At 45.8% G+C, this 22696-nt stretch overlaps 1 protein-coding gene across 1 annotated transcript in view; it reads left to right on the forward strand.

The window, feature by feature from the left end:
• The window catches only part of Flt1 (fms related receptor tyrosine kinase 1), a 161090-nt gene that overhangs the window by 72365 nt on the left and 66029 nt on the right, over positions 1-22696 (forward strand). Inside the window, exons 12-14 of the mRNA XM_057763971.1 lie at positions 4961-5069; positions 10967-11275; positions 15679-15825. Coding sequence (XP_057619954.1) covers positions 4961-5069; positions 10967-11275; positions 15679-15825 — 565 coding nt within the window. The remainder of the gene's footprint in view (positions 1-4960; positions 5070-10966; positions 11276-15678; positions 15826-22696) is intronic.

A 22696-nucleotide genomic window follows, 5' to 3' on the forward strand; every position in this document is an offset into this window, starting at 1 on the left:
GTAAGGCTGCAGAATGGGGACAGCCCGACTGCATTGCTATGGACTTGTGTGAGGGTACAGGAGGAAGTGTGTAGATATCCTGAGGCCCCATGGCATGCAATCATACTAACCACAGAGCTGTGGCTTGTGGTCCAGGTCCCACACAGTCCCTGGCTATTTTCCCATCATGTGGCTCTACTGTGCCACTCTGGGTTCATTTCAGCTCTTTCACAGCCTTTAGACACCGTCTTCCATCTCTCCCTAAAATGCTTAGGGTGTGTTAGAAACATCCTGAGATTAAAATCACCACTTCATAAATAGATTTTAAAAAAATTCTTGTTGTGGAATATTTGATTACACTATGAAGATGTGTCTTACCGAGGCACCTTCTGGTTGGTTTAATAAAGAGCTGAATGGCGAATAGCTAGGCAGGAAGAGGTTAGGTGGGACTTCTAGGGACAGAGAGGACTCTGGGAAGAAAAAGGGGAGAGATGGGAGGAGACACAAATCAAGCAGGATATGCAGGAGGAGAGGTAACAGCCACAAGCCACATAGAGTGTATATTAATATTAATGGGTTAATTTAAGTTATAAGATCTAGTTAAAAACAAGCCTAAGCTATAGGGCAAGTTTTCATAATCAAAGGAGTCTCCATGTAATTATTTGGGAGCTGGCGGGAAAGAGAAAGGCTCATTATAAACCCTTGTTCTAGAAATCGAGCTGATGGACTTGTTACCTCCATTCAGTCTTTTCCCGGAGTCCCAAGCAACATTACTAAGTTACTTAGTAACATTACTAAGACTTCACAAACAGGAAAGAAGAAATACGAAGAAATCTAGGCTTACAGTTGCTAATGACAGGTTTTTGGTTGGTTGGTTTTTTGTTTTGAGTTTTTTGGGGGCTTTTTTGCTTTTGAGACAGGATTTCTCTGTGTCTTCCTGGCTGTCCCTGAACTTGTTTTATAGACCAGGCTCACCTAAAACTCAGACATCCACCTGCCTCTGCTTCCCAAGTGCTGGGATTAAAGCTGTGCAGCACCATGTCTGGTTTCTAGTGACAGGCTTGATGAGTATCCCGGGTCACAGAAAAGAACCTGTAGCAAGCATTCCTTTTAGAATGCAGAGCCATGTGGGACCGGAAACCTCATTGAGCAATTGTCAACCCCAAACTAGTTCATCAACAGAAGGGTTTTTATCTTTGAATATTTTTTATCTTTGAGTATAATTTCCTGTGTTCACCCACTGTCTAAGGTCGCTGGATACTAAATCGGTGTGAATGAGTTGTTACAACTTCTCTGACTGAGTCAGATGTGAATATCCTGAATTAGAGTTTAGCCTTCTGCTTTGTCTTCATTGCCGGTCCTCAGTTCTCTTCCAGTTGAGGAGAATGAGAACTAATTATAGAATTAATATGTCGAGATGTCCTGTGAGTGTGCTCTAGAAAATGAACGGTTACAACTCTAAACATCTGTTGCATCTCAAATCTCCGAGACTTTCTCTTGTAAAGTATAAAGGGGATAATTTGGTGTTCCATTCTGCTTTTTTCATTTTCCCCTGTGGTTGTGAACATCCATCAGGTTGGTCCCTTTAACACAAGGGGCTCGTGAATCCTTACTTCCTGTCCCTTGAGAAGCTGTCTTGTAGTCCACCCAAAGGATACTGAGTACAGTCACACTTAAGCTACTACACCTAACCTGGTTTATGATCGTCAAGTATCTTTCATGGAGTTTATGCTGTTTTTGAGACAGTGTCTCACCATGTAGCCCTGGCTGGCCTGCCTCAATACGTACACTAGGCTGGCCTCCAACCCACAGAGATCCACTTGCCTCTGCCTCCTGTCACTGGGACCAAAGGCACACACCACTACCCCCGACCTATATCTTTGATGGTCTATGAAAAAATATTTCATTTTATAACTTTAACACATATTCACTAGAAAAAGAATATTCTAGAAGCGAAGTAACTTTTAGTAAAGTTGATCATAAGTTTTACATTTCACCTTAGGGTAAAAAGTTTTTTTTTTTCCTCTCCAATTCACTCACCAGTCCTTTCAAATCATATCAGTTAGAGAAAAAAGTTTCACTTTGTATGAAATTCTATCCCAGAGGGAAAGCAGCATTTAGCTGGTGTCACCGACTGGAGCGGATTAAATGGGCTGCTTTCATGGGAAATTCCTTCCAAATGGTAGGCAGACCCTTATCGACAGGTTTTGTTACTCAGTGTGACAAGTTTGGATGGGTGAATGTTCAGAGATTGTGAGTGTGTTCTGGAATTCCACACACCAGGCCAGTTGCTCTTCCCAGACCTGTCTGTGGTCTCTGTTGTCTTTGGGGTCTTCATTTAACCTCCAGAAGTACCGATTGCCTTGTTTAACAGACTCGTGCCCCTTCTCATAGGGCTGAGATTCAATGAGACAATGCTGTCCAGTGCATATCAATGACAACCTGACAATCCCACCACAAAGAAATAATAAACACTCCCACTAATGTCATTTCTTTTTTTTTTCAAATTTATTTATTTATTATGTACACAACATTCCTTTCGTGTGTGCCTGCAGGCCAGAAGAGGGCACTAGATCTCATTATAGATGGCTGTGAGCCACCATGTGGTTGCTGGGAATTGAACTCAGGACCTCTGGAAGAGCAACCAGTGTTCTTAACCACTGAGCCATCTCTCTAGCCCCCACTAATGTAATTTCTATTTTAACAGAAACCGTGGTGAGCTTCCATTCTGGAGGAGGTTTGCCTGTGTAAAAGGTATCTTGGTTTAGAAGGCATCATTGAGGCAAAGAAAAGTAATATTTGAATCACATTTATTTCTCCATGATCCATTGTATGATATGGATTCATATCACCCCTGGGCATCTATCTCAGAAAGCCTGACAGCCTTCTAAAATAGTTGCCACTTTTCCAGACAATCTAGGCAGGCCTATTTATCTGTTTGTTTGTTGTAGTTTATGTGTGTGAGTGTTTTGCGTGTACGTATATCTGTGTGCTATTTTCACGCCTGGTACCAATGGAGGTCAGAAGAGGGCATCAGATCCCCTGGACCTGAAGTTACAGACCATTGTGAGCCACCAAGCGGGTGCTGGGAATCACACCCAGGTCCTCTGCAAGAATGAGCACTCTTACCACTGAGCCATCTCTCCAGCTACGCTGTGTGCAGCCCTTAAATATGGCAAAGGCACCCATGAAGGCTGACTTCACCTTGTCCCGAAACCCAGCCCCTCAGCTGCGCTGTCTGCAGCAGAATCGAAGTCATTTTAACAACAGTACAAATGCGACTCACCGAGGCAGGGAGGGACTGTGTGAAACGCCAAGTATTCTCAAGCCAGCAGAAATGGGTTTCTGCTTCCTTACCGGACAACAATAAATCCAAGAATCTAAATAAGTCTATGTGGGCCCTTTAAGATGAGCAGTAAGAACTGACTTCCTAAGGAAGTTGGGCTTGTGCTGGCTGCAAGCAGAGGAAGCCTCGGGGCAGCCACTGACTTCTGAGCACCCTGAAAAGAGCCTGAGCCTGCCAGAGCCCAAGTCAACACTGGGGGTCACAATGTGCTTGGCTGTCTCTCTGTCCTTCCAGCTGCCAGCTAAGGGTCCCCCTCACAGTGCCCTGCCCCCGACAAGCTTGTCTTGTCACAGCTTCCATGACTCTTGTTAGTGTGCGTAATAATTACAAGAAGGTGGCTCTCAGAACCCATTAGTCCCCACTCTTCATTAAAATTAACAACCAAAATAAGGAAAAGAGGCAACTGAACTTCTTTCAGACTGTTCTGCACTGGCCTCCTGCCTTGCTAAAGAGAAAGCATTTATCGGAACCTTGCACAGGGAATGATTCCAAACACTTTTAGAAGTCATTGGCCGTGGGGATTGCCGTCCTCCCCTGTGTCTTCCCGTGGACATCCTGGCAGCGCCTTCACAGCCACGTCATGAATGTCCAAAAAACTGGATGAAAAATACCACCCATTACAGCCTTCTTCATTGTCTAGAATTTCGATAACACCTAGACAATCTCTGAGTGGATATGATTAAGTGGATACTTCCAATGATCAGGGGGCCGTTTGGGAGAAGAAAGGAGAAAGGCATTCGCTGACTGAAAACACTGAGCATGCTTTTAGTCTTCTTTTCGGATTAACCTATTGTATTTTAGGTGTAAGAAGTGTTCTGCTTGCATGTATGTATATGCCCCACAGATGTGCCTGGTGTTCACAGAACCCCTGGAACTAGGCTCCCTTTAAGCTGCCTAAATTTTTGCCCCATTGTTACAGTAGACTTTATTATTTCATTTGAAAAGTACTTCCAATTTCGTATCAACTTGACCACTGTCTGGGGACAGTCCTGCTAAATCACAGTGTGAAAATGCCAGCTTCTATCTTCATTTCTGGAGACTGAGAATGCATAATCTTTAAACACACACATACACAGGACTCTTAGCTTTTTAGCTTCCCGTCTCCTTCAAGACCACAGTGTGTGTGTGGGGGGGAGCTAAAGGACATATCCTTTGACTGACTGAGCCCCCTGTCTGTCCTTTTGTCCTTACATACCCACTTCACGTGCCCACACAAATGCCTCCTGTGCAGCTGGCACCTGTATTCTCTGGTCACTCAAACAAGGAAAGGCCCCGGGCCTCACCTGTTCCTCTCACAGATGTGGCCTGACCACCCCGTGGGGTGGGACGTGCAATCCCACAGCTCAGCTTCAGGTCTGCGATTGTTATGCCAACAGACTGAGATAAGCCTAAAACCCTGCCTACGAGTCGGATGTCATGGGCTCCGGTCTCCTGAGGACCTGCCTTCCTGTTATTTTTCTGTTCGTGCTGGGGCTCCACAAGCAGAGGGCTTGCGGGGCAGCTACCACCCCGGCCTGCAATGCCCTCTTCAATGGCTACGTGAATGGAATAGGTGAATCACCCGAGCCCTGGAGTGGCTTAGGGCTGCCTCAAAAGGTCCGTGTCCTCTAGCTGAACTTGGTCTCTCTTTCACAGACGGTTAGCACCTTGGTGGTGGCGGACTCGAGAACTTCTGGAATCTACAGCTGCAAGGCCATCAATAAAATAGGGACTGTGGAAAGAAACATAAAATTTTACGTCACAGGTAAGCTATACTGACTCTGCCTACAGAGAGACCTGGTGACCTCAGTCAGCTGTCTTTGTTTTGAACACCCCTAGTGATTTTTTTTAAACATTCCGTAGACATGTCCAACTGTGAGCACCACCATTCTTGCTCCAAGGAATAGAATTCCACCACATCATTGGCTTCTCTCAAGAGCCCCTTCCCTGAGTTCTCTTTCCCACCCTTGATTCTCAATTGGGATCCTTTATGCTTGCTTTTGGACCCCCTTCAGGACCTACCCCAGGTCTGGCCTCTTGTTCACTCCCAACCCCTATGATGGTCGAGGGTTTTTTGTTGTTATTGCTCTTGGCTTGATTTGGTTTAGGGTTTTTTGTTTTTGTTTTTGTTTGTTTGTTTGTGGGGGTTGTTTTGGGGTTTGTGGGTTTTTTTACTTAGTTGAAGTAGTTCAGACCACTGGGGGACTAAGACTCTCCTGTCAAAATCTGAAACTGAAATTTGTTCATCATAACTAATGGGCTATGTTTGAGCAATTAGGGATTTTTAATTTTAAACCCATTGGACTCTGCAAATCTTACAACCGGCAAGGCCCACAAGTGGCACTCCCTAAGTCCCTCCCCGGGTTCAGGAAGGAAATAAGGAACTTAGTGTCTAAAAGCAACCGCCTGGCTCCGCGCTCCCCCAGGTTCTGAGGAAACCCGGGCAGTGTGCCAACCCTCTGGAAACTTCACACCGCATGGAGCAGGCTGCTGACATTGCCTGGAAGTCTCTAGAAAGAACAAGACGGGACTAATTTCATGAGGCAGTTTGCACTGTTAGATGACAGGAGCCTATGGCCAGTGAGCCAAGCTCTAAAGAATCTGGAGACAACCTGAAAATCATTCTCAGACGTGAAGAGTGCCCCTGCATTTTCTGGAGAGAGGAGAATGCCACAGCAAAGCCCCCTAGATCAAGGCTAGGTTCCCACCTTCTCACCTTAGAGGAATCTCTGTGTCCACTCCCAGCAGGAAAGTCCTTTGCTGGGGAAGGATGTTTACCAAGATTTCCCTCCAACTAGTCCTCAAGTAAATCCAGGTGCTTCGGACTAAACACAAAGGTTTGCATTATTCTTATGTTTAGTTGGAAACAGGTTTTTACAATCTGAATCTGTAGTCAAAGCTTGTGTGGTTTGGAAGATGAAAGACGGGACAGTGCCTTCGATTTTGAACTAGCTAGCAACGGTTGATGGTACCCACTGCGGAGCAGCGCACTCCAACACTGGTGTAGCAGCACCGGCCCAGGTCCCCCAGGAAGAGATGAGGGCATGTGTCATGTCCTAGTATCAGTATGTCCCTGCAGCAGTAATGTGATGTTTGAATTACTCTTTGGTACCATCACTGATAGAAGCCGCATATGTAACTTAAACTTTTCTGGGGACTACAGAGATGGCTTAGTGGTTCAGAGTGCTTGTTACTGCTGCTGCTGCTGCTGCTGCTGCTGCTGCTGCTGCTGCTGCTGCTGCTGCTGCTGCTGCTGCTTCTGCCGTTGCTGCCGCTGCTGCTGCTGGGAACTAGGGTTTGGTTCCCAGGATCCCATCAGGTGGCTCACAATTGCCTGAAATTCCAGTTCCAGGTGATTCCGTGCCCTCTTTTGGGCCCCCATGGCAACTACACACACATGTGCATAGCCACAGACATAGTCACATATAAAAAAAAAAGAAATCTTTTTAAAAGTTTTTCTAGTGTTCATTTATTTTATAGAATAATGTTTTAGAGGCTGGATGATGGTGGCACTCGCCTTAAATCTCAGCATTTAGAAGGCAGAGGCAGGCAGATCTCAGAGTTGGAGGCTAGCCTGGTCTACATACAGAGAGAGCCAATTCTAAACTGAGAAACCCTGTCCCAAAACAACCCCCAATTAAAAAAAAAAAAAAAGATTAGCTTTGTTTAAGCCAGTATGTCTAAAATACTATATTCCATTTTTAATATGTTATCAACAAACTTGATCCTCTGATAAAGAAACAGCATGAGGCACAGGGGGCTGGGGGAAAGTGTGAACAGAGAAGGAAGAGGCTGGACTCACCCCTGTGTGTGCAAAGCCAAGAGAGACCGCCACTGGGGACCAACGACGCTTCTCTAGTTGCCGACTCATCTAAAATTACTCCGTAAGCCTTGCCATGTGTCCCGACTTCTTGTAGATAGCAGTGCCTTCATTTGGACCTCAAGGCTAGGCCAAGCTAGACTTGGAGTCCTGGGGCTGTTCAGGTTCCCGAGCAGGCTGTAGCCAAACCTGGTTTGCCTCGCACTCCATCCCCGTGGGTGGGGGGCCATGCACACTTCCATGCCCACATCTGCTCCCTGGCCTTTGTCCCCAAACCTCTCACTGAGTCTACTTCAGGCCACTTCTTGGCCTAGTGGTCAGCACATTGATGAATGAGCAGCCTGAGGAAGCCCGCCCTCTGGCCGAGGAATGACTGAACCAGTCTAGAGGCACACTTGGGAACCATCTGTCTTTTTCTGGGAATGTTGGCACACACACACACACACACACACACCAAGGCCTTGAGTCTTTTCTAGAGTAAAGTGACAGAGGCTCAGGGTGGGCACACTCCTTTGGCCCACAGAGGTGTCACATTAGAGGGTAGGGTCCAACCAGAACAGACCAGATAAAGGCCCAGGAGGGGACACATCTCCTTTGGAGGCTTGTTCTGGGAGAGGCCATGCTGAGGGAAGGGAAAGACATGCCTCCTAGAAGCTCACAGCACTTCTGAAAACACAAAAACTTCAACTTAAGCCCAAAACAGCTCATAACCTAGGCATGGTTGTCTCGGACAAGCTTTTCTCCCCATAACTCTTGTCTACCAGCCCTGGGAAGCCTACATGTGGGTTGATGAGAGATTGACCTGCTTATATTCACTGTTGGCTTTTAGCTAATTATTTTATTTTAAGACAGGGTCTCACTATGTATCCTTGGCTGTCCAGGAGCTCATATGTAAACCTGACCAGCCTTGAACTTACAGCAGTAACTTACACCATGATCTCTGTGGTAGAGCCCCCTCTCCCTCATATCATGTAGGTGGCCCTGAGTTCAAACCCTAGGATCCCCTACTCCTAAAGTGGCTGCCTAAACTTTAAATGCTGCAAAGATCGATTTGGTGATTCTCATTTTAATTTTGTCCCTCTTCTTAAAACACAGTGATTTCTTCCTCCATGGGGAAGCAGCTAGCTATGGCCCTTGGCCTCCCTGGCCATGTCCCCTCCTAAATCTGATACTTGTACCTAGGAACTAAGCAGAGCTTTCTGGTGACTATTCGTGTGCTTTCAGGGACTATTACTGCCAGTTTTCAATGGAAGTAAAGTGTTCAGTGTTTCAAACGAGATGACAAGCGCCCTTTCCAGTGTCTATGTAGGGCCACCCAGTCAGGTGACCACGCCTGCCCACCTAGTGCCCATTCGCACATGGGCATGCTCTGCCTACAGGATTACCTGTGTCTCTCTCCTGGACCCCATCCAGATGAGGAGTGTTATTTGGTGACAATGCCTAGGGAGCGCTCAGCTGCTCTTCTCATTGGCAGAGCTGGAGAACGCTTTCCTAGGTCCGTTTCTATATTCAGGCTTGAAAAAAATAATTAAGGAGAAAATCCCTCTGGGCTTACTAAACAACGATATTTGTCTACAATCTTCTAGGGATCAAAAGCAAATACTGAAAGGGGGTTGCACTGAGAAACGGAAAATCCTAAAGGTTGTCTGATGGCTTCAGATGCATCTACCCCCATCCCCCCACCCCCCCCCCCACCCCCACCCCCCGCAAACAGGATTGCAAGATAGATCTGAGGGTTTTCCTAGTTTGTTTGTATTCTCTTCCCTGGGTAAATTTTGCGTGCTTTTTTAAATTTTATTTTACCTTTTTTCTGGCACCCAGCGTGACTATGAGGGTGAAACCGGAATGGCTGCAATGTCTTATCTCCCTCGTTTCCCAATGTCACTAAATGCATTTTATTTTGAGATTCCTGGTGGCACTTGGCAAAGATAAACAAGATCTTCCATCAGGAAATCTGTGAGCTATTTCCCCAGGAAGTTTCAAATCACTAAAGTAAATAGAAACTCTGTACATGACCTCAGTGGTGTGACCGGGATCCCTGGGTGCCAACCCACCGGGATGAGTCCGGAGGAGCACAGAAAGGCTCTGGTCTTAGGGGAAGGCCTGCATGCGGCCCTCTGTCCTTGTGTCTGTGTGGACGATGACAGCGAAGGTGAAGGTGTCTTTCTCCCTTGGAAGGATGTAAAGCAGATGCTGAAGCAGCCGCTGGCGTGGCTATTGCAGACCCCTTACCAGGAGGTGACAAACAGCTCCCCATTGCTCCCGGGTCCTCTGTCCTACCCTCTGATTTTCATTTTTTAGCAAGAGCGTCTCCCCTCTGCCTTGCTCCTCAGCCACCACCGCCTCATAGGCTGCTGTCACCCCCTGCTTCCAGGTTGCAAATGAATACTTGGCATTTCTTCAGACAAGACATTTTATAATACAGCCAAAGCCAGAAAAATCAGAAAAACAAGCAACGTGGGATTTAGGAAAGAGCTGATACGATGTCTAATTTTGGACTATTGTCCCCTTAAGGTTTAAAGGTCCCTTTATACCTTTGTGTACGGAGGATAATAATAACAACAGACAACAGCTCTTTTCATCTTCAAAGCTCTTTGTAAAATGTTGGCCCAAATTCTTTGCTCAAATATAGATACATCATCAGTAGCAAGCAATGGGAAGGTATTGAGAATAAGTCAGTTCAGGGCCAGTAGCCATGAGCATTCTAGAATGGCATGGAGGAGCCTGTACCCCTAAACCCAAGAGATGGTTTTGAAAGGACTCCTGAGAGGTGGGGTGCACAGACTGGCATAGAATGGAAAGGGGTTTAGGAGGTGTAGAGAAAGGATGGTAACTGACCCTCAACGGAGTGACTTTTGTTGACGTCATTGCCTTCAAAACCATTTCTTATTGTCGCAAGTAGTCCGGGTCCTCTTCAAACTTCCTACATAACTAAGGATGGCCTTGAACTCTTGGCCTGCCTGCTTCTACTACCTCCCCAGTGCTGGATGGCAGCTGTGTGCCTCCGTACCCCACTCCTTAGAATGATTTTTTTTCTTTAGAGTGAATACGACCTCCCCACCTGTGGGACTGGGTACAATAACTAAGCAAATTCTCTGCCACTGAGATATGCTCCCAGCCCTAAATTTGACTTTAAAACTATTGGACGTCTCTGAGGTCTGAAAACTGGTCCGGATTTGCCTACATATTCAAAAGAAAACTTGTTGCCTTTTGTGTACGGGTACAAGCATTCCCACTAGAGGACCGGAGTGGGTGAGGAACCTGACTGTCCTCTGCCCCCTGGACTAGTAGAGAGGCCATGGACTCTGTTCAGAAGCAGCAGGGAGGAGGCCACTGTGAAGTAAGGGCAGTCCCTAAAGGGCTGGCACGGACTGGCCCTGACCAGTCTTTCCGGCCGGGCTCAGTTGAAAGGAGCTGTTTGGAGCTAGCGTGCCTGTACACAGACCTTGGAGTTTTAGTACACGTTGCTCTTAGGCTGTCTTATTATTTTACTCTCCTCAAATATCAGCTTACCAGGACTGTACGTGATAACGAGATGGGGCATGAGGTTCTGGTTCCAAGTTAGGAAAATAATTTCACCATGCCGAGCAACTGGAGACAGATCAGAAAAGGTTACCTGCCCCCCAAACTGCCCTGATTTTGCATTTCCTGTGTCACTTGGGATGGGCTCAACTCCACAGGCTCTCCCTGCTTTGTTTGATCACTTCCGCTAACATAAAAATACAGAAGCCTTGTCCGGGCTGATGTTTAGAGGATCTGTGGGGGGAATGAATGGTTCTTGCCATGTCTGAGTAGCTCACTGAGAGACACTTGGTCTGAAGTTCTTTGTTCTTATTTTCTAGATGTCCTGAATGGCTTTCACGTCTCCTTGGAAAAGATGCCCACAGAAGGAGAGGACTTGAAAATCTCCTGCACGGTCAACAAGTTCCTGTACAGAGACATTACCTGGATTCTGCTCCGGACAGTTAATAACAGAACCATGCACCATAGCATCAGCAAGCAAAAGATGGCCACCACCCAAGAGTATTCCATCACTCTGAACCTTGTCATCAAGAATGTGTCCCTGGAAGATTCAGGCACCTATGCCTGCAGAGCCAGGAATATATACACAGGGGAAGAAATCCTCCGGAAGACAGAAGTTCTCGTTAGAGGTGAGCACTGCAACAAAAAGGCTCTTTTCTCTCGGAGCTCCAAGTTTAAAGGCAGGAGGAATGATTGTACCACACAGAGTAATGTCAAACATTAAAGGACTCGTTGAGAAGTCACGGTGGTCTCCTATCATCTTGGTTTATTGTCACTGTTGCTAGCTTTCAGGCCCAGAGGAGACGCTCCTCTCAGAATGAGTTTGGACACGATAGTGTAATAAGGATCCCCAGTGCCCACTGGCCCAGGGTGCTCTCTGGGCCACCTGGTGTGTGTTTGGATGAAGATCCCTGTACTCTGCCTTCTCTCTTCTGTCTTCTCCTGCCTGATAGACAGCAACCTGGGACTCATCTTTTATTCTACTCTGATGCCAACCTCTTTCGATTTTTTTTTTTTAAGTTGTGAAGCTGCACAAACTGAATAATTTAAGCCAGTTGCTGGTTCCTGCCAAAGATGGACACTAATAAGTTAATTTTTTCAGCACAGCATGAGTACAGTTGAATTTGATTCTTTGTCGGGTGTCTACCTGGTTTTTCTTTTAACTGTTTCATTTGCTCTTGATTTTGTAAATAGTACCTGGATAACAAGTTATAATGCTTATTTATTTGAAAGTATTTTTTTACATGAATTATGTTGATCTTAAACTGGGGGTTCTAAGATGGGTCCCAGGGGCACAAGATATTGATGTAATTCTGAGAGCAAAGTATGATTTATGAAGGTCCACCCAGTCAGCTCCACCCTCCTCTGTCCATTCCAGGTAGTTTCACAGGCATTTTCTCAGTAGGGAGTTCAGCATTCAGGTTCTGCTCCTCACTGCCCTGCGCTGGACCAGCAATCCCTGACAGCAAGCCTTCATTCTGAATATTCATGGCCCCTGGGCACTGTTGTAAAGCCCTTCATCTTGCTTTGCTGGCATCAGAGGTGTCCACAATCCGTGTATCCAGGACATATTGTGACTAGAGAGTTCATGCAGCCGTCTTAATAACTACTAGAAAATCTACCCACTAAAACAGGAAAAGGCCACCTTCTCTGTATACAAATGTTAACTGGATGTTTATGGTCGTTAAGAAATTGCAAAAGTACAAGCGCAATATTAAAACTATTTAAATGCATGCCTTTTTAAAAAAAAATCAAGAGCAATAACATTTTCAGCTTGCATTTGAAGGAAAGGTACTTTTAATATGCATTGTTCTGTTTCCATGTATGATTGATCTTTGTATGTGAACTACAGGGGTGGGAGAAGCCAGCAATAATGACCAAAATAGCGTGGCTGAGAAACAGGGGCTGGGCAGTTCAATGGGAGGTGATAACATGGCCGCTCTCAAGCTTGGGAACTCAGCAGCCTGCTTCCTCCTCTAGGCAACAGACTGAGCTAACTAGTCTTTCACGTGGGAATTGCTTTTGTCAAGTGTGAAAGAGTAAACAATAGCATTCCCCCAAGGCTGCTTTTATGGAGCCCCGATTGCTGTGAAAACAATCAGTAGCCTGGAAGGCTGTCAGCCAGAGGAAAGAATAATCAATTGTGTCTTGAAGCCTTACCTATGGCTCTTTGGCCGGGCCTCTTTGTTCATTCTGAGGCAACGTGTGTTCCTTCAGGAAACACAACCTCAGCACCGTTAAGAAGACTTTGGGGGCTCAGCTTTTAGGAAAGTTTTTTTTAAAAAATAAATAAATAAGAATTTAGGGAGCTTTCTCAGAAAAACTGAACTGAACATGCAAAGTCTTCCTATTCCTTCCCTGGGAGGAGGGGAAGATGCGTGTGTTCCAAGAGACAATTTTAAGAATTCCATTCACTGTTGTGTAATTTAATCCTTCCCGAAGATTCTTCTAAGAAAAGAATCTATTGTTGTATAGGGTTGTTTTTTATCTTTCTTTGGAATATGAAGAGAGATGAGGGTGAGAGAGAGAGAGAGACAGCTGAAGGAAAGGGGAATGAGGCTGGCTCCTCAGCCCCTTCCAAAAGTGGAAAAAAGAAACCACATCTTTAGGAGCCTAGGACCTAGCCAGCAACACAGGGTAATAGCTAAGAAGGAAAAGAACCTCTTGTGGGCAATTGTCTTTGGCTACTGATAACCAGCAAAAGTATTCAGTTAATTCAGATTATTTCAAAAGAAGGGTCAGGTTTCTATTTCTACCAACTATGTATGGGTTCCATGCACCTTTCTTCCTTAAAATGTCAAAATACATCGTTACAGAGTCTGAGGTAGAATTAACAAAATGTGATTCTTAGATTGAATGACTCTGTAGACAGTAACCAAAACTGGGAAACTTAGCATACAAAAAGAAAAATTCATATATAAATCCTAATACTGTATGCTTCTGTAGGTGTGTGTGAACCTTGTATTTAAATGGAGTTCTGTGTTTATTCCGCAGCTTTTTCTGCTGCTCCTGTGAAGTTTTTAGCATAAAATAGGCCCTTTGGATGCTCTTCACAACATTTTTGTTAAATCAGACATTCTCTTCTAAGTACATCTGTCAGGGAAACTCAAAACCTATGTCCACATGATATTATAAACTGCAGCTATGAAAAGTATTGGTGTTTTATAGGCCCTGTATTCAAACTTCTCTTAAAGCCTACGAACAGTGATGGATTGTTTTATCGTAGTTAACACATTGGTCATAGTAAAATGTGCTGGAGGAAGCTAGGAAACACAATGGACTGGGTCTGGGTTTCAGGTTAAATCTGTCCAAGTCACTGTTCAATGCTAACTAGCAGTGTGTTCTTTATTCTGTCTCATCATATCTTACCGATGCTCTGTAAAAGTGTCAACATTGTATCCAGCAAGCGCGCACAAGTTATCATGTATGGAAAGGTTTTTTATGGGCTACATTTTTCAACAAGAAAAGCTGACAGGTTGCATAGAACATAGACACAGAAATAACAGGACTGGTTTTGCCCGTGAAGGTGAGCTAGAGGAGACGAGGGGCGTACTCATGCAGCCAAAGAGCGTTCTCATGCGGCCTCCTCTGAAGGAAGGGATCTCAGTCAGCCCACACTTCCTTCAACACTCTTGCCTTCAGATTTCATTTTGTGTAAAACAAGAAGGCTTATTTTAAGCTCTGGAACCCCAAGCTTTTGAGAAATCTTATGGGTAGTAACCCTGCCTCATTCTCACTACTTCACCGTGTTATATGATGGTATACTTCTTAACCTGGGATTTCAAAATGGCCTTAACAGATGCTGACCCTGAGAGTTTCCCTGCAGGAATCTAAAGAGAAAGGTGTGGGGACGCAGCAGACTCCTGCAGGGGACGTGGAATCCAGGCCACAGCAGCGCCACTTTGTAGCATAACCATTCCTAAGCTGCTCTCTCCCTGTGTTAATGCCCTAAGATGAGGACCCAAACATGGTCAGAGAAAGCTCAGACCAGTGTGCAGAATATGTAAGTCACACCTAAACCCTTGGGATTTCTATCCTAGGATCTGCAAATGAGATGGAGAAGGAGAACTGGGGGGCGGGGGTGGGGGTGGGGGATGACGTTAGGAGGCGTTTCTGTTCTTCTCGGTCGGACTTGAGTCCCTGATCCAATCCCGCCTCGCTAGAATGTATACACATCAGCAGGACTGACTGACTACTTCGTTTCCGCAGAGACACTGTACTCATTGGGGCCCTGGGGGTACTGCGGTTCCTATGTGGGATTTTAATATTATAATGTATTGCATCTTAATGTATTAAGTTCATTTTTGTTGTACTATATTGGTTGGCATTTTATTAAAATAAATTGTATTGTACCATATTTGTATGTTTTAAGAGAAAATAATATAAAATATAATATTTGTGCTATTATATAGCGCAAAACCTACAATTTGTGCCTCTGCCTCTTGAATTAACTTTTTGGTTGCTTGCATTTGGGAAGGGAATGGAGGGAGGGAAGTAATCAATAAAGCTTTGAAAATTCCAGAACTTTCCTGTTTGGTCTGCTGCATCAAAATGTAGATTATGGAGTATGTATCCCATACAGCTCAAATCAATACAAACTCAGAGCCATCGGGCTCAATTCAGAAATCACACACAAGACATAAGAGTACATTGGCCCATCACAACATGTTATAGGAATGTAAAAAAAAACATACAACCCTACATACACAACCATCTTTTTCATGTTGAGTTTCTGAAATATTTGAGTTTTAGAAAAAGCTCTTCCTTGTCAAAGAAGAAACCGAGTTGGCCAGATAAGACCCCTGTGTGTCTAAAACCAGAGTCCAGCCTAGTCCCTGATTTTTCCATTCTAGTACATTGTAACTTATTGTCACCGCTTATTAAGGGAAGCAATAACTTTAATGAGTGAAGATAAAGGGAACAAAATGCATGTTGAAGCTTTATGGTCACCTTGGGTGGTTTCTGCCTCTATTAAAAAACGCCAATGTTTGTGCAGTCAAAGTAACCCCAAGCCCTTCTCTTTCCTCACTAGACCAGAAGGCGCCACACCTGCTGCAGAACCTCAGTGACTACAAGGTGTCCATCAGCGGCTCTGCGACCTTAGACTGCCTAGCTAGCGGTGTCCCTGAGCCTCACATCGCTTGGTTCAAAAACAACCACAAAATACAGCAAGAACCTGGTAAGAGACTCTCCCTTGCCCTCGGTCACCCCCTTCCCTCCCAATCTCTCTACCTTCTGCCTCTCCGACATCTAGAACCTTCTGCCTCTCCAACATCTAGAACCTTCTGCTTAGCATGCTTGCAGACTGTGTTTACTTCAGCTTCCAAGAAGGAATTGTGGCGCTGGTTCCGCGGCCCGATCCCCAGCACTAGAGGGCTTCCTTACTTCATCCACTCATCCTGAGACTTTAACCGGCTCTGAGGGACACAGGAAGGCCGCCCAGGAAATGGTTCAATTCACTGGGACAGCTGAGAGGATGAGGGGTGGGTTTCTTGGCTTGGGGGCTTGCAAAGTTTTGTTTTGGTTTGCTTTTAATTTTTAAAACTTTGATGTGCTTGAGAGTTTCATCTGCATGCATGTCTGGGTACCACTTGATTGCCTGGTGCCTGTGGAGGCCAGAGAAGGTATCAGGTCCACTGAGCTGGAGTCATAGATACCTGGGAGCCATCACATGGGTGCTAGGAATCAAACCTGGGTCCTCTGGGAGAGCAACTGGTACTCTTAATCACTGAGCTATTTCTCCAGCCCCATATTGCACTTTTCAACACTTAGTTGAAGCTCAGAGAGGTAGATTTATAATTTTTTAAATTCATCTATACTCATTTTCATAATCTGGGAGCACTATTTTATTATACTAGTTTAACAAAAACATTTTTTAGGTGTGTGTGTGTGTGTGTGTGTGAGAGAGAGAGAGAGAGAGAGAGAGAGAGAGAGAGAGAGAGAGAGAGAGGAGGGAGAAAGGGAGAGAGAGGGAGAGAGAGAGACTGTGTGTATGAGACACTGTGTGTGAGAGTGTAGGTGCCAATGGTGGCCAGAAGAGGGCATTAGATTTCCTGGAATTGAAGTTGCAGGCGGTTGTGAGATGCCTGACGTGGCTGCTGGGAATTCAACTCAGGTCCTCCTGAAGAATAGCAAATGCTCTTAATCGCTGAGCCATCTCTTCAGTCCTAAAAGAAAGAAAGAGAAAAAGAGCAACAAAACAACTTTCTAACTTAAACTAATTGTTGTGAGCTATTTTCTTTAAAAAATAAATCCGGCTAAACTAAAATCAATGACTATGTCTATATTCTGCCTGCTTCATGTTGTGGCTAAATAAGATTAAACTAAACGTACATTTTTTGGTTGATAGCTATATTTAAACAAGGGCCTGGTTCAATCCCCATATTATGAATAAAATTGTCCTTATTCACAATACTTGACAACCTCGATCACTCGTGTGACGATGTGGAGCGCTCCCAGACTGTGAGTCTCCACTCAGAGCAAATCTCTGTGTAAGTCTGGGATCTCATCTTGGAATGAGACCACAAGAGAACAAAGCTTCACAGTATTGATGGTGTCTCGGGAGGGCTATGTATTCCGCAGTGCAGAGTCAGCCCTACCACACCTTTTCTAGAAGGAGCACTTCTGTTCCCCAAGCAGCATGCTGGGATCAGCTAGCCACTGCTCCTAAGGACCTCCCTCTCGCCAAAAGGGAGCAGCTTGTCTCTCTCTGAGACCTTTTTTCCTGATGAAGGGTTCCACTTCCCTCTTACTGAGGTCGTTTAAAAAGATAATTACCTGTCGTGTGTGTGTGTGTGTGTGTGTGAGAGAGAGAGAGAGAGAGAGAGAGCGAGAGAGAGAGAGAGAGAGAAGCCTATTTCTTCTATTCTCATACTGTATTGTTATTTTTAAAGAACTTGTTTTTAATTATATTTGTGTGTGTGTGTAGGCTTATGCACTTGAGTGTGGTAGCTGAGGAGGCCAGAGGCATTGATTCCTCTGGGGCTAGAATTACAGGTGGTTGTTCCTTGCCTATCACGAGTGTTGGGAACAGAACTCAGGTCCTCGGCAAGAGCATCCCGTGCTCTTGCCTGCTGAGCCACACCTTCACCTCCAGGTATTCCTTTGTAACCATCAGGTGATGTGCAGTTCCCTTCAGCCAGTAGACAGTCTATTTGGGCCTCCTACTCAGAGTGTTAGCTTCAATCACATGTTCCCAGAGTGTTGGCTGCATGAATGACGTCCAGAGACTTGCCTGCTCCCTTTAGTAGCTCATCTGGTCATCCAAACACCTTGTTTGGGGCAGGGTCTATATCACAAAGCTATCTGAAGAGATTTTGGAATATCCTTAGGCCAATATGGAGAATAGACAACTTGGCCCGAAGAGATTGAATGACTTACTAAACCATTTATTTTGTGGAAGATAAATCACTTAAGGTATTCTGCCATCGTAAAAAGATGAGAGACTACGCAGACAAACACGTAGCTCATAAAAGAGACTGGTGTGACTGCTTTCCCCTATGAATTTAGAGTCCATGTCACATAACAGAGGCCCAAAGGAGCCCTATGCTCTAGAAGCCTGGTGAAGTGACTTTCGCTCTGTCCTCCACCCTCACATGATCACAGGCCACACAGATTCCATGATGTGCTGAGAAAAAAATGTTGACTGGCAGTGTGAGAGACTTGAGTCTGATTTAAGTTCAGTTGTCAGGCCCTAAATTTGAGTTAAAAAAATTCAAATACGGTGGCTTGTGCCCATGAGCCCAACACTGGGGAGGTGGAGGCAGGCACTTCAAGGCTTTAAGTGTTCAAAAGTCAGCTTAGACCATAGAGACCCTGTCTCAAAATAAATAAATAAAGTTCAGCCAGTTCCGAAAATGCATGGCTGTTATGAGGCTGGAGGGGGAAAAAGCAGCACTCATACCACACACACACACACACACACACACACACACACACACTCACAGACTCACGCACGCACGCACAGCAAAAGGGAACATAAGTGCCAAGTGAGTCCACCACAGAGACCAGGGCTTGAGGCCCCAGCACTGAGCTCTGCCTTCTGGGGTCCTGTTTACTTCTGAAACTGGAATAATGCTGATCGCACATGGTGATGTTTTGACCATGTCGCTCAGTCAAGCTGCCCATGGTCACAGCTTAGTGAGCGTCACCACCGTCTGACTCTCCTCGTTGTGCGGAAATTGGCCAATGAGTTGGAATCTGCTAGAAAGCATCAAGACTGAGTAAAGCATCCCCAGCGTCAGCTCTCCCACCACCACAAAGAAGTTTCTAAATGAGTCTTCTATAAACTCTTAGCTAGGTCCGTAATAAACACCACTGTCAGCACTTGTTAAATTTCACTATGCTATGTCCATCTTCTCTCTTTGCTTTCTGTCTAAAGCTGCGATAGCCGGGCCACCGAGGTGACACTGTGGGTAACATGTTGGGTGCAAAGCCTGTTAACCTGAGTTTTTGAACCCCAGACCCCATGTGGTGGAAGGAGAGGACTGGGGTCCACAAGTAGCTGACTCCCACTGTAACTTCCTGGGAAAGACGTTCTGAACAGTAATCACACTCCCACAAAGTTCCAAATGCGACCTGAGGTGCAACAGTCAGGCCCCACATACTCCATCTCCTTGGCTTGTCCAACAGCACACACAGGTAACATCAAACACACCGACTCTACGGAGCTGTTTCCGTTACAAACCTGTGAATAAGGACCATTGGTAACCACAGTAGCCAGCCCTGACTTGCCAGGGCTCCATGGAGTGGAAAGCCCCTTCACATGTTAACCCAGTGAGCCTAGACTATGTTTGAAAACCTGAACATACAACCCAAGCGAGACTCCTCTTTCACAGAAAACCTAGCTGCTCAAAAAGGGCTCAGAGAATAGTAGGGGTGTTGGATCCTTAACAGGATCCGGTCTACTATCGTTGTTACTCATGAACTGATAACTCTTCAACATTCCAAAGAAAATAGGAGAGAGGAAGCTGGGCACGCATGCGAGCACATGCCCCGGTGACCATCAAATGCCTGTTGAAAGAGCTGAGGGAACTTCTGCCCCCTCTTCATTTCCTCCCTTTCAGTGAGACCCAGGCGTTCCTGCAGAGGAAAGCAAAGGCAAGAAAGCTGGGTAGTAACTTCTTGGGCCAAAGGGCAGCAGGCAGGAACAAAAGGAAATCTGGAGTGTGCGGGCCGGGACAGCATGCACACCGGGCGTGGGGGCTGCCTCTGCCACAGCAATGGAACAAGAGGAAAAAGGCCCAAGCAACCCACATCACTGACTCCTGCAGCCGCCGGCTCTCCCGCCTCCCTGCTTGATCCATGGGCATCACCGCTCACTGACCACCTCTCCCCTGGGGCTCGCCTTCCACACCCTGCCTGCCTCACATACCCCCTGGGCTGCTTCGGTTTCCACCTGGCAAACTCACTGTCCTTCTGGAATCCTTGTCACCAGGGTGTTTCTCTTCTGTCTTACGGCTAGGAGACAGACAGCCGTTCTTCACTGGTTCCATTCACACTCATTCTCGGCCTCACTTCTCTGGCTTCCTGCGATTTTCAAACCTTTGAAGATGGGCATGAGATCTTCTCGCAGTAATTATGAATTATTGATCATTCGGTCAGACAGCAAGAACCATGTTAAGTTCATGTACTGTTTATAACTGTTACCTGAGGTGGGCACTAGTGTGAGCCGGTGCACGTGTGGACTGTGCTTCACAAACCCCACTGCCGTGGGCACTTCACTCATGTTAACTTGTCTGGCTGGTTCCTTGTGGCAGTTCGGAGAGGCTCACTAAGCCACTCTGTCGATTTTATAGGTTCAAACAGGAAGAAGTAGGGAGCGGGGAGAAATGACTGGCTCGGGTCATGGCATCTGAGCAAGCTAGGCTTGTCTCTGACATATGCAGCTAGTATGGCAGAGTGTCTTATCTCTCGCAAGGCAACAGACAGACCAGTTCTAAACAGCCAGGTTGACATCCAAAACCATCTGACAGCGATGAAGACCTCTGTATTCCTCTTACATGTAAAAGCTTCCACAGACTTGCATTTAAAACATGGTTAGAAATCATTTTAAAGCGTATTAAAATAGATAAGGCATTTTTAAAAGCTGGGCATGCCATCTATGAAGAGAGAAATTATCTTGAAGCCAAATTAGTTGTCTTTAAGGGTTTTTCTGTATTAATTTGTTTTTTATTTTGTTTTATTGAGACAGGGTCTCACCATGCAGCTCATAGTAGACCTGGAACTTGCCATATAGACCAGGCTGACCTTGAGCTAACATGGGCAGGTAGCTGCCTTTGCCTTCCCTGTGCTGGGATTAAAGGCAAGCCCCACCATGCCCAGCTAATTTCAAGTTTTCTAGAGGTGGAAATTAAAGCCGTATCAGTTCAAACCTCACTTGTTTATTTAAGAAGCTGCTCCTTTCTCTCTGGCACTGTGCTAGGCTGTGCAGACATGAAATGGGTCTGTCTCCCCCCTGCCCCTCAGAACTGATGACCAAACCTGGGGGCTTGTGCTCAGTAGGCAAGAACACACCACTGAGCGAAATCCTTAACCTCTGACTTCTGGATAGTAAAATTAAATTAAGTCAAGAGTAAATAAATAAAGCTACTACCAACATTTAAAAAAATTAAGCATTAGTCTAACCGAAAGGTCAAGTAATCCACCTGTGTAGTGTCCTGATGGGATGCGCTTTTTCAAGCAGTACCCGTTCTTGTCCCGCTTGCTCACTGTCCATGTCAGCTGGCCTCAAGGTGGCGTAAGATAAGTTAGTAAAATGAGGCCAGACGGAAATGCCACGACTTCATCACAGGGTTCAGATCTGTGTAACAGAGGAGCTGAGAAAGGGCTGGCTAACCTGGCTAAACAAACTGCTGCAGAGTCCGGTGCTAGGACACATGTGGGCAGCTGCAGTGGCAAGGAGACCACGCGCACGGAGAAAGCAGAAGGGTATGCCTTGACAGTGTTCACCGTGAAGACGTGTCTAACATTTGAGGCAACAGATATGTCTAACTTGATTTCAAAAATCACACAATTCCCACCTATATCAAAACTCGCACATCCCCGTTAGCACCTCCACATTTTATGTTTTATATCTTGGTTAAAAGTAGATTTAATTTTTAAAATCTTGACTACATTAAAAACTGAGAGAAAATCCACTTTCTGCATGAACTTCAGTGCTTTAGGACTTTATAGGCAATAGGCTCCGATGGATAAGTGTTGGGTAACTATAAAGAAGAATTGAGAGGGACCTTGAAAGAGGTGAGGACGGCGCAGTATGTCCAAACCAGAGCTCAGCAGAGAGCAGCTGGAAGGACCAGGGTGGCAGTGCTGGCGGACATGGAAGATACATTTCCTCTGAAGGGTTGAGGGGACGCAAAGCCAGGTTTAAAACCTGTGTAACACAGAGAGTCTGCCTTAAGAGGAAAGTGTGACGTGGAGGGACCAGGCCCTAGAGCTCCATTGACATCGAACGTTCGTGAGAGATGGATTATTTGTGACAGCGGCCGCTGGGAGCACGCCTTGGTCCCCAGAGTTAGACAGACAGCTCCGCTCCTGCAGAATAGTTCCCTTCTGTTGAGCCCTTACACAATGTGACGGTCTGCAGCCAGATTGAAACAGTGTTGCAGAGTCACTTTCTCCCTCGCCAGGCCACCTGCCCCAGGGCCTGGCGCCTCACATTTAATACATCCCTTCAGCTCCATCCATTTCCTTCTCAGATGCTCCACCAGGGTCTGAATGTGTTCCCGACAGTGATTTGGCTAAGTAGGTACCACACAGGAGGTGGAGCTGGCAAAACAGCTAGCTCATGGCAGCATGGTTGGGAGCGAGGCTGTTTGCGAAACTGATGTGGCTATGGGCTGATCCAATTTAGAATCTCAAAAGGTCCAGAGAAAAGGGTCTCTGAGCAGCCACACACACTGAGGAGAAGCTCCTTCCTCTCCTGAAGAGCTCTCAGAGAGCAGAAGGCAGTGCTGACCTGAGAGTCCTCAGCAAAGCCTCTTGGAGCAGTCATCAGCCAAACAACACTGAGAGGAAATGTCCGTGCAGGTCCAAGGCACTTAGAGTTA

Source organism: Chionomys nivalis, chromosome 3 (genome assembly GCF_950005125.1).
Source record: "Chionomys nivalis chromosome 3, mChiNiv1.1, whole genome shotgun sequence".
Lineage (NCBI taxonomy): Eukaryota > Metazoa > Chordata > Mammalia > Rodentia > Cricetidae > Chionomys > Chionomys nivalis.